The sequence below is a fragment of the Pyrus communis genome, chromosome 15 (genome assembly GCF_963583255.1).
Source record: "Pyrus communis chromosome 15, drPyrComm1.1, whole genome shotgun sequence".
Lineage (NCBI taxonomy): Eukaryota > Viridiplantae > Streptophyta > Magnoliopsida > Rosales > Rosaceae > Pyrus > Pyrus communis.
Genome location: NC_084817.1, coordinates 2,448,949 through 2,461,426, shown reverse-complemented (window position 1 = coordinate 2,461,426; position 12,478 = coordinate 2,448,949). Strand labels below are relative to the sequence as shown.

At 38.1% G+C, this 12,478-nt stretch overlaps 1 protein-coding gene across 1 annotated transcript; it reads left to right on the top strand.

Moving 5' to 3' along the window:
- Window positions 1-3,747: 3,747 nt before the first annotated feature.
- On the top strand, window positions 3,748-7,200 carry LOC137717624 (probable disease resistance protein At4g33300). The gene is made up of 5 exons (XM_068457043.1): window positions 3,748-4,582; window positions 4,906-5,300; window positions 5,527-5,882; window positions 5,972-6,177; window positions 6,278-7,200. Exons 1-5 carry the CDS (start codon window positions 3,877-3,879, stop codon window positions 7,087-7,089), a joined length of 2,475 nt encoding a protein of 824 aa, XP_068313144.1. The 5' UTR covers window positions 3,748-3,876; the 3' UTR covers window positions 7,090-7,200.
- The last annotated feature ends 5,278 nt before the right edge of the window (window positions 7,201-12,478 follow it).

Sequence of the window (12,478 nt, the reverse complement as noted above, 5' to 3'; positions counted from 1 at the left end):
TGAACTCCTCAAGCAGCTAGATCATGTATGTATTGCATATCAAATGACATGTAAGAGAGATTGAGGAACGGAGCAGAAAATGGAAAAGAAGAAGACGGAGCAAAAAAAATAAAAACTTAGAAAATTGGGGTTGTGGGGGAGACTTCTAGAGAGATGTTTTTGGTTTTTGGAAAGTCTGGTTCAATAGTGGGGTAGTGGGAGAGATTTTTCGATGCAGATAGAGAAAATAAAGGGGGAAGACTTAAGAAAATTAAATTAATGACATATCTAGTATTATACATTTTTTGGTCATTTTACACAGTCACAACTATTTTACATAAAAGTATACTAAATACTATAATACTACTTTTATTTTTCAAAAGCACTTTTACAAAAAGTTTTACCAAATACTCTGTTACTTTATTTCACAGCTGCTTATTCTTACCGCACAACAAAAACATTTTTTTTTTTAAGACACAACAATATCAAACAAGCTTCTCGCAGCTCAATTTGTTGTTTCAGCATGTCAGTGTCCAATATGTCCATCATTTCGTAGGATATATGGCTGTGCTGCTCCTGCCATTGCCTTTGTCTGCTGCACCATGCCACCAGCGTTCAATAATGCAATGGAAGCCATCTCAGCTGCAAGCATACCACCAGTTTTCAATGATGGAGACAAAGTTTCCTCCACCCTGACCCAACAAATAACAATGGTGATTCTCGTTGACCACCAAAATGACCATACTGTCCTTTCTCAGAACTTGGAAGTATGGTATTGGCAGTCAAATTACACTCTGGTTTCAATCTAGAAAGTCGTCAAGCAATGGAGAAAAATACGACAGTCGTACAAACGTACATATACAATTGGCAGAGTAAAAAAGTAATCAAGCACCTTCATCATCGCATCTTTCCCAGCACCACGTCAACGTCAAAAGGCAATGGAAGTGATATATTCATTGACTTGGAAGTCTTTGTGTTTGCATTAGGGTATAGGGGTCCATATGCATTGCATAACTAGCATATTGGTGAGGGAGCCGATCATTAAGAATAGGTCAAATCAAAATAAACCAAAATGTCAAGCTAATCACCAATTGTCGGGTTCGTGTTTGTACAAAGTAAAATGATCCAGCGAGGGTTCTTTTTGGGTTATGATTTTCACACTTAACTACTTTTTTCCACATCCTTTCTTATTTTTTAATACTTAATTGACATCCTACTGTTTAATTTTCCATATATACCCTTCTTACTTTTTATAGGTAATTACTGAAAGATTAAATAAGGAGGGGTATATATAGAAGATTAAATAGTAGGATACCAATTAAGTATTAAAAAATACAGAGGGGTATGGGAAAAGTAGTTAAGGATGTGTGAAAATCACAACCCTTCTTTTTTTAAGGATCCTAGAGATCTAGTGATCGTGACATTTCATCGTACATTGTATGGTCAGTTTTTATTAGGTACTATTTATATGTAATTTTGAAATGATTTATAACCACATGATATACGATGAACAGTTACGATCACGAAATTCACATAAGTATCTCCCGGCTCCCGTGTCGCTGCCCCCTCTCTCTCTCTCTCTCGATAGTGATCCTGGGACACACATTTCTTTAATGTCACTCACTATGAAAATGCAAAGATGACCATATATATAGAAGTAAAGATTCTTTTAATACCAAAATTGTAAGTCTAAAGAAGATAAGGAGTGATATATCAAAGCAACTCACAAACTGAGAGAGATTAGTGGGTCAATTAAGACCATCAAAGGATATGTGGTTTTACCATTCTACACAAATTTTTATTCCAATTAAACTGCATAAATGGCGATTATGTAGTTCACTTTATCAAGAATATTTATCATCGCAACAAAAATTTGACTCTCCTCATCCACTATTCAATATCGCTTGTATAAATAAATTAAGGAACATGAAAGTGATGGCATATAGCTAACAAACCTACCTTTGAATAATTTAAGGAATTTTGTTGTAATAATAGGTCAAAAGAAATAAACCAAAACGTTAAGCTAATCACCAATTGTAGGCTTCATGTTTTTAAAATAGGTATAGTCTCCGGTGTCACTATATTTATCTTGCAGTGACACTGGGACAAAAAGTTTCTCTTTAGTGTCACTCGCGATGAATGCAAAGGCTACTTACCATATATAGAAGCATAGATTCTATTAATCACCAAAATTGTAAGTCTTAACATAACAACGGAGAGCAATTCGTTTAGAAGGAGTTCACACCTACGTCTCGTCCATGCATGTGTTTAAAACCCTATATATGTCGTTTTATTAGAACATGATGCCACGCTGAACTCGATTTTCTATAAGTCCTTCTCATAACAAACTGATATATCAAAGGAGTTCAATCCATCTCCAATGAAGATTGCTAAAGGTCTACAAGCCAAAAAATAGCTTGATTTGTCCAAAAATCTATCTCCAATGGATGGTTAGGCTATAAATCTATGGAGCCCAACATGCTATTATTTGGCCAAAAGGGCATCATGCTAGCTAACTACAGCCTCTCTCCCAGCCCGTTACCTACGGGGCCGAGCTGCCATGTTACAATAATTGATTCAAATTTTATGACTGGACATAAAAGCATCCGGTAGTTGGGCTGGTAACAGCTAGCTAACGTCAATTAGTTGCTAGAATTCCCTCTTTTTTTTTTTTTTAGGTGAAATTTAAAAACATAAAAAAAAAAATTCTTTTTTTCTTTCCTATAAATACCTATCCCATTTGTACGTCATTTCTCACTTTCTTTTTACCCTTACATACTATCTTACCTCATTTTAATCCAAATTTCACATTCTATTCACCTCAAACTCTTTTCAGACATACACCTCTCTTGCCATTTCCAATAATCTAAATTACATTTTCATTGTTTTGTTTCAAATGGTTATATTTTCAACCAAGGGAAGGGGTTGGACCCTAAAAGAAGATGAAGTTATTTGCAAGGTTTATAGTTATAGGTGGGCCTCTAAAGAGAGTGTCAAGGGTATTGTCAATCAAGTGGAGGCCTTTGGACTCGTACGTCAAGTCCCGATGAAAAAACAGCTTCATCCGAGTTTGAACAAATGACATCAAGTATTGACAAAGGACGAAATGAGACATTAAACAGATAGAATGTCTGATAAATTATTACAAACTTAAAATTCGGTTAAAGATGATATATGAATATGGTCTGACACTGTTCATTTAAAAATAAATTTTTTGCATGCCTATAATTCTAGACAAGGCTATGCTTATCCCATTTGGTTAGAGATGACCTCACAAATGAGTAAGTTCGTGGGGTTATATAAGATCATCAAAATACACGTGGTTTTGTTGTGATAACAAATAATATGTAACTCAATTGATTAAAATGAAAACTAATGAAAATGACTTGAAAACTTTGAGTTTTAATGATAAGGACAAAATAAAGGGTAAAGTGAATAGTACAGGATTGACTTTTTAGTGTAAAAATGTGGTTTTTCGTTAAAGTGAACAGTACTGTGGACTTTTAGTTAAAACTCTTTTGATTAAAGACATTAATCCTTCATATGAGAATCCAACTCCTCCTCACTTTACTTATCACACATCTTTTGTTAATTTATGTTTTTTCATATTTTTTAATTTATCTGATCTAAAGGTTAAAAATTAAAAAAATTGTGAGAAGTAAAAAATGATGTGTGAATATCACATCCCAAAATAAAAGGGGATGGCGTATGGCTAAAAAATCATATCTTTGAATAATTTGTTGACTGATTAGCACATGTCACAAATTATATCAAAGAAAGGGATTAAAGTCTTAGAAAGCAGAGAGCATAACTGAGAAGCATCGTGGAAACGCGCTATCCATAACAAGAAAAAGCATTTCACCCGCAATAGGCGCACAGCTCCCACCACCACCAACAATGGCTGTGACGGACTTCTTCGTCGGCGAGATCACGACGGAGCTCCTGAAAAATTTAATCGCCCTCTCCCGCAAGTCATGCAACAGCAGAGGAATCGCCGAGGAACTCAAAACCTCAGTCGAGCAGCTCCTCCCCATAATCCAAGAAATTAAGTACTCCGGCGTCGAGCTACCGGCCGAACGGCAATTCCAGCTCGACCGCATGTCGGAAGTTCTCCAGAAGGGCCTCGAACTGGTCCAAAAAATCCTCTCGACACCGCGCTGGAACTTTTACAGGCACGTCCGATTGGCGAAAAAGATGGAGGCTTTGGAGAAGACAGTGTCCAGATTTCTTCAGGGCCCATTACAGCTCCATATTTTGGCCGACGTCCACCACATTAGGGCGGGGATGGATCAGCGGTTCGACCGGCTTGATTGGTCGAACCAGATGCTGGAACAGCGGCTTGGGACCTTAAAGATTGGGACTTGCGGGAGCGGGGGTGTCGGTAGCGGGTGGATGGAGGAAGCTGTGAGGAGGGTGGAGGAGGAAGGGCAGATGAAGTGGGAGGTGAGCAGTTCGGTGGTGTTGGGATTGGGGGTGGGGATGAAGACGGTGAAGGGAATGATTTTTGGGAGGGAGGATTTGAGGGTCGTTGGAATTTGTGGGATTGGTGGCTCTGGGAAAACCACTCTCGCTAGAGAACTTTGCAAGGATGATCAAGTTAGATGTAAGTAACTGAGTGCCTTTTTCGGATTGCGTACTTCTGATCATAATCGATTTTGCTAGAAGTGCTTTTATTTTATGACAAACAAGTTGAAATTCGTATTGAAAATTCAAGTGCTTTTCAGATGATATAATCGCTTTTTCGCCAATTGTTGTCAAAAGCGTTTTTAGATGAATTTTCAAAAATCTGCTTTGTTTTGCTTCTTTTGAGAATGTTCTTTAATGGGTTTTATAGAACTTGAATTTTCTTTAATGGGTTCTCTAGAATTTGAGTTCTTTAGAATCAAACACTGACTCTGTTTTGTGTTCATCGCCGTTCGAATGCAGCTTATTTCAGTGAGAGAATTCTGTTCCTCACAGTATCACAGTCTCCAGATGTGAACCAGTTGAAGGCCAAGATTGTGCAGTTCATCATGGGGAACCAAATTCTCAGTCCCAATTCTGTGCTTCCCCAATGGAACTTGCAATATGAATGGATAACCACAACGAAAACTCTGGTGGTTTTGGATGATGTGTGGTCACTGGCAGTGCTTGAGCCGCTGCTCTTTAAGATCCCGGGCTGCAAGTTTCTTGTGGTCTCACGTTTCAAATTTCCAAACGTTCTCGATGCCACTTATGATGTTGAGTTGTTGAGGGAAGAAGAAGCACTCTCTCTGTTTTGTCACTCTGCTTTTGGCCAAAAGTCGATTCCCCCGGCTGCTGATAAAAATTTGGTCAAGCAGGTACTATCTTAGTGCCCGTTTGCAATTCTTTCCGCTCATAAGCACTTTTGCTAGAATACAATTGCTTCTTTGAAAAGCTCTAAAAAGTGATTCTATAATGCATAATCACTTTCTAAGTTCTACTGCTAAACATAGTCATAAGTCTCCAATCTCCATTTTCAGCTAATCAAAATGGGTTATTTTGTGTTTCTTTAGATCGGCAACTGATTGTTTTCTTGAACTTTAGATTGTTAACGAGTGCAAGCGGCTTCCTTTGGCTCTCAAAGTGATTGGAGCTTCACTGAAGGACCAGCCTGAATTGTGTTGGGCAAATGCAAGGAGCAAGTTGTCGAAAGGGGAAGCTTTTTGTGAGTCCCATGAGAACAATCTACTTAAACGTATGGCAACGAGTCTCGACTGCTTATCCAAAAATGTTAAATCATGTTTCTTGGATTTGGGTGCGTTTCCAGAAGACAAGAAGATCCCTCTTGATGTCCTTACCAATATGTGGGTTGAAATACATGGCATCGACGAAGAAGAAGCTTTTGCTATTCTTGTCGAGCTTTCGAACAAAAATCTCCTCACCCTAGTGAAAGATGCACGGTACGATGCTTAAAGTTCGGTACTTGATTTCTTTTACTTCAGTGTGATTAGTTTCTGTTTTGAACCCTTTGATTATATTAATGTTGCAGAGTTGGAGACATATATAGCAGTTGCTATGACATATCTGTTACACAACATGATGTGCTGCGGGACCTTGCTCTTCATTTGAGCAATGATGGCAGCGTGAACGAACGCAGTCGATTGCTTATGCCAAGAAGAGAGACTGAACTTCCAAGAGAATGGGAGAGGGGTTCAGATCAGCCATTTCACGCGAAGATTGTATCAGTTCATACCGGTATTAACGTGCCTCAGTAATTGCATTATTGATTATGAGGTTATTTGTTATGTTTACTCTTTGGTGCTGATTCAAACCGATTCATCCCTTGATAATGCAGGTGAAATGAAAGAGATGGACTGGTTCCAGATGGAGTTTCCCAAATGTGAAGTGCTGATTTTGAATTTTTCATCGGACGAGGAGTACCTTCTTCCTCCTTTCATTGAAAGCATGCCAAAGTTGAGGGCATTGATAATCATGAATTACAGTACGTCAAATTGCATCCTAAATGGCTTTTCAGTCTTCTCAAACTTAACCAACTTGAGAAGCCTCTGGCTCGAAAAAGTATTTGTCCCTCAGTTATCTACCATCCCCCTGAAAAATCTGAGGAAAATCTATATAATCCTATGCAAGATCAGTAATAGCCTTGATCAATCAGCCTTTCCTCGGCTCACAGAGCTCACCATCGATCATTGCGATGACTTATTCCAGCTGCCTTTGTGCATTTGCGCAATGCCTTCTCTCAAGAACTTGAGCGTAACCAACTGCCACAGCCTATACCACCTCCCAGCTGATTTGGGAAAGCTGCACTCTCTACAGATCCTAAGGCTATATGCGTGTCCGGCACTGCAGACGCTTCCGGCCAGCATTTGCGAGTTACTTCGCTTGAAGTACATTGACATTTCCCAATGTGTAAATTTGAGATGCCTTCCCATGGACATTGGTAAGTTAGCAAGTTTGGAAAAGATTGAAATGAGGGAATGTTCACAAATTAGCAATATACCGAAATCCGCTGCAACGTTACAGTCTCTGCGCCGTGTAGTGTGCGACGAGGATATTTCTTGCATGTGGAGAGACGCAGAGAAGGCATTGCCGGAGCTTCATGTTCAGGTGGTGGAGAAACATTTCGATCTGGACTGGCTCGACGAATGAGCAAATTGTTGCACCATTACCAATATTAATTTGTTTGGATTTTGACGTAAATAGGAAATCATTTGTTCATACGAAGTTAAATAATAGGAATTGAGATCCTCTTAAGATTTATGTGTCTGGGGTTAAGGATCAGGAGATCCAACAGACTCATTTTAAATATTGCGGTTCTCATTAGCCTATCTCATTGGTCCAACTTACACAAATTAAGGGCGCGAATCGTTTTTTGCAACAGCTCGGATTTTCTTGTCTTTGTGCTCTAGACACAGAGATCCAGAGAGGAGGTTGATTCAAATAATAGGGAGAAAAAAAAATTAGAGGATTATTCTGCAAGTGGTGTTTCTGTGGTTCTGTTTTCTTTGAAGACGTCAGAAGTCGTCGGAAGTGCTGTCTTTAGTGACAGTCAACTGAGGATAGGCGGCTAAGAAGCAACAAAGTGACTTATTTCACAAGGACTTTATCCTGAAGCCAAAATTTAGGACAAGCACTTTTGAAATATTTGTAACGTCTGATTGACTTCAGTTGGGGTCCAATTTTATTGAGAGTGTTTGAATTAGTACTGGTTTGATACTGAGGCGCTTTTATAAAAAATGGGTATAAAAAAAGCTGAGCTAAAAAATATGCTTGGTAAACACTTAAAAACAGCTTATTTTCATAATTTTAGGTGAAAAAAAACTGAAAACGTGAAACAGCAAAAATGAGCTTATTCTTACACCACAGCAGAAATAATTTTTTTTTCAAAGCACAACAATATCAAACCAGCGCTTAGTCAACCCTCATCCCACAATCCCATCCATCCCACTTATTCCCTCCCCCTAATAAGACTTTAGCACATGACACCACACCCAATATTAAAAATAATTGATTAATTTCAAGATTCTAAAAGACATTAGGCGTTAATGGAACGGTAAGCAAGGGTTTAGCACTTAAGCACCTAGGTGAAGCTTAGACGGGCTAGATAGATTTAAGTAAATTTATAAAATATCATATAAATAAGTGTTTATTTATACTTAGAAAAACATATACTTATAATGTATTGAGAATTTTAAAAAAATGTAAATAAAGTGTAGAGACCGAATTAGTTTATTGGGAAAAAGGGACATGCAAAGCATAAGGTACATCGAATATCAAGCTACAAAGCCTTCAATACCCTTCAGCTTAAAGCCAAAATATCATCACATATTCACCAAACAAAATATAAAAAATAGAAAGAAAAAATGCTTCTTTGACTTTTCAACACCTTCCTACTTCTAGTCTACGCAAAAAAAGTTGCAGTGCATTAGTTTCTCTCTCTTCGTACTTGTCAAAGTTCGGCGATCTAGGTTTGAGAAAAAACCAGTATTTTTCAGGAAAATTCATAAAATTTCCTTTTTTTATTTGTAAAGTTCTAAAATTGGGTTCGAAACCATCGTTCTGAGTTTTTGATTGTAGGGTTTTGAATCTTTCTATCTGGGTCTCTCTGTTTCGGCTTCATAAATTGTTGGGTCTCTCTTTTGATCTGGAGGTCGATGAATGGCGTGTGCGAATGTGCGATTAGGAACTTTGGGGTTCCTAGCTTTTGGGTTTGTAGGATGCACAGAGCTTATGAGTTTAAAGTCTGAGATGAAAGCTTCTTGGTTTGCACAAAGCTTCTGGGTTTTTGGTTTTGCACAAAGCTTCTGGGTTTCTAGGTTCCGACTAGCATTCCGCCTAGTGCCGCCTAGGCGGCCAACTAGACCCTCTCCGATTTTATTGAACGTTTGTCCAAAATCATCATGGAAGCTCATCACCGAGCTCCTAAGCCGATTTTTAGATCACTGATTAATTTAAACTTCTGGACTAACTTAATAACAACTCTTGATTTTTAAATCATCATTGTCAAGATTCACCTAAAATAATTTTTTTTTTTTGAAAAACATTCAAAGGAACTTTATTGATAACGAAGAAAGAAGTTACACTGATGTAAATCTAACTTCTCATAATATAAGTTAAAAGGATAAAAAAAAAATACATAAAGAAGGGGACATAAATTCTACCTCTAGAAACGAAAACAATAAAGAGACATGAAAACTGAAAAGGACAAGGCAACATGAAACCTGACATTTCTAAATCCAAACCTAAAGGTTTAAACCTACAAAGCAGATTGAGCAACATCATAGAGTTAAGGAAAAAAAAAAAAAAAAAAACAGTGAGATAAACATGTATTATGAGATGCACGTTAATTTGAGAAGCGGAAGCCAGTAGCCAACATAATCTAAATGCTGAGATTCACATTGATTTGAGAAGTGAAAGCCATGAAAACTAACATAGTTCGAACGAGCCACTGACGAAGGGGAAAAATCATTTAACTATTTCATTATTGTACCAAGCAACAAAATATTACGTCTCTCTATTGGTCCAATCGCTGTTAAATGAGTAAACTCTTTTGATTTAACTGAATTTTCGCAAAAAAAGATCTTTCAAGAAAAACTAAAATTATCGATTCATATCATGAGAAATTTTATTCAATGAGTACAAAAGAATCTTCAACACCAGGTATTAACTTGGTTTATGCAACTTTCTCAATTATTACAAAACTGTTAAATCTAAATTACAACGTCGTGGAGGAGATTCGAGCATACAACGTGACGTTTGTAAGAGATGGAAACAAAGAGATGTATCGTAAGATAGCAAAGCAGGCTATGAAAGCATATTATATATGCAATGAACCTTTATTTTCAGTAGTGTTTTATCTTGCCAAGCTTGTAAATATGATGACCATAAAGAAGATTTCAAGCTGCCGGATCCCTTGGCAGAGGAAGCTTGCTGCATATCTATGAAACAATTTCTGGTTTTTCTTCCGAGGCTAATAACAACGATGACACTGAGCTACAAAATTGGAATGCCGGTTTAATACAATGAGCCCAAATAAACGTTGGGTCTTATGCACGTTTTCATATTTTCATAATCACCCGGGGTCTCAGTTATCTTTTTCTATTGTCCTCTATGAAAGTCTTGATTTGGCTTATCTTTAGCCACGCATCCTGAAATTTCATTTTTAATCTCACTTTACTCTTTGTAATTCAAAAATCGTCATTTAACTTCTTGAAACTCAAAATTCGCTCTACTTTACCTCCTGAAACTCGAAGTTTGCTTCACATTACTTTAGATCAGTTAATTTCTTATGTGAGTTTGATTTGGGTGTAGCAGGCTAATCAATTTCTTTTTAATTTTTTTCATCTCTTCAATTTCTTTTAAACTTAATATTCTTTGATTATTTAATTTTAAAGCATAATGAAGATTTATAACCAAATTTATTGCACATGTGGGTCTCACATATGTTTTAGGAGGCAAGCTATAAGTTTTAGGAAGAAGAGAGTCCATAAGTCAAAGTGGAACAAACTTTTAGTTTTTGTTAGCGTGAGTCAATATTAGGAAAAATAGGGAATGTAAATAATAGGAGTCCTTTATTAAGTAGGTTTGTGTATATGTTATTTGTTTCCTTGTAAAATTATAATAGTACTGATGTATATATATTTCTAAACAAGTAATAGAAGAAAATTGATTTCCCGTAAAAGTTCTATTTGGTATCAAGAGCCAAAACCCTAGTTTTTTCTTTTCCGCTGTGCTTGGTTGACCTTATTTCTGCAAATCTTCTGCAGAAAACAGGTTGCCGTGTGGGTGTGTGCTGCTGCTGTGTGTGCAGACTGTGTGTGTGCAGTTTGCTGCTGTATACTGCTGTGCAGTTTGCAGAAAACAGGTTGCCGTGTGGGTGTGTGCTGCTGCTGTGTGTGCAGACTGTGTGTGTGCAGTTTGCTGCTGTATACTGCTGTGCAGCACAATACCTTGCTGCTGCCGTGTGTGTGTTGCTGCCAAGACTTCGTGTGCCGTGCTGTTGCTTTCGTAAAGGGAAACACACAGCAAATTTTTCCCGCTGCATCCTTGCAGCAAAGTCAATTACTTGCTGCGTGCTACTGTGTATTGCGTGCTGTGTGTTTTTTGTTGCAGCGTATTGTGTCTTTGCTGCTGTACTTATTGCAGCAAGTGTCTCGTGTATTATATTTCGTATTGTGCCTCGTGGGAATATTGCTCTACTGTTGCAATCTGCTTGCTGTCTGTTTTGCCGTGGGTAATTGCCGTGAGTGGCTGCTGCTTGTTTGTTCTTGCAACTTGTGGTTCCGTAATTGGTAGGGCGCTGTGATTGCCGTGTACTTGTGATTGTCATTCTGCGTATTATTAAATGGCAAATACAGGTTGGATTTTAGATTCTGGTGCAACGGATCATATGACATATGATAAAAATATGTTTCAATACATGACCACATCTCACAGGAAAAATATATCAACTGCCAATGGTACGTTGGCACCCGTGTGTGGTGCCGGCACTGTGCATCTTACCCCTACACTTCCCCTACATCATTGCTTGCTTGTTCCTTCTTTATCCCATCATCTGTTATCCATACCACAGGTTACTGAACAATTGGATTGTGTTGTTCTAATGTATCCATCATTTTGTCTCCTTCAGGATATTCAGACCAAGGAGATAATTGGGCGTGGCACTAAGAGAGAGGGGTTGTACTATGTGGACGACGTCGTTTCTGGCAGAGCTAATGCGGTTCGAGCGTCCCGGTCTAGTAATTTACAAGAAGTGTGGTTGTTGCATCGTCGGTTAGGGCATGCATCTTTTGGGTATTTACGGCATATGTTACCTGGTCTATTTAGTGGAATAAATGAATCAGACTTACATTGTGAAGTATGTATTCTTGCTAAAAGCCATTGGGCTTCGTTTCCTCCTAGTATGAATAAAAGAGCTTTACCGTTTGAACTTGTGCACTCTGATGTTTGGGGACCATCTCCTGTTGTTACTTCTTCTGGGATTAAGTGGTTTGTTACGTTTGTTGATGATTGCACTCGTATGACGTGGTTATATGTGGTGAAAAATAAGAGTGATGTTGGTATGGTATTCCGAACCTTTTCTCAAATGATTCGGACACAATACTTATCTGTAATTAAAGTTCTTCGTTCTGATAATGGTGGTGAGTATCTTAATTGTGAGTTGTCGGAGTTTCTTTGTGATCAAGGCATTCTCCATGAAACAACCTGTCCCTATACTCCACAGCAAAATGGAGTGGCTGAACGGAAAAATCGCCATATCTTAGAAACGGCACGTGCTCTACTTCTGGGCGCGTCTGTTCCTAATATTTTTTGGCCTGAAGCAGTTACTTATGCGGTCTACGTGATTAATCGTATGCCCTCTCGGGTGATTGACTTTCGAACTCCTCTTCAAGTTCTCACTCAACATGTTCAGGTGATGTCTACTCATACTCTCAAGCCCCGGGTATTTGGTTGTGTGGCTTATGTGCATATTCCGAAAATTCATCGCTCTAAGTTGGATCCGTGTGCCCTTCGATGTGTGTTTGTTGGTTTCTCATCT

Bases quoted from the DNA above. Each gene is read 5' to 3' on its own strand.
- LOC137717624 (XM_068457043.1), top strand. From the start codon at position 3,877: ATGGCTGTGACGGACTTCTTCGTCGGCGAGATCACGACGGAGCTCCTG. The intron at 5,301-5,526 runs GTACTATCTTAG...CTTGAACTTTAG, and splicing joins ATAAAAATTTGGTCAAGCAG to ATTGTTAACGAGTGCAAGCG. The intron at 6,178-6,277 runs GTATTAACGTGC...TTGATAATGCAG, and splicing joins GATTGTATCAGTTCATACCG to GTGAAATGAAAGAGATGGAC.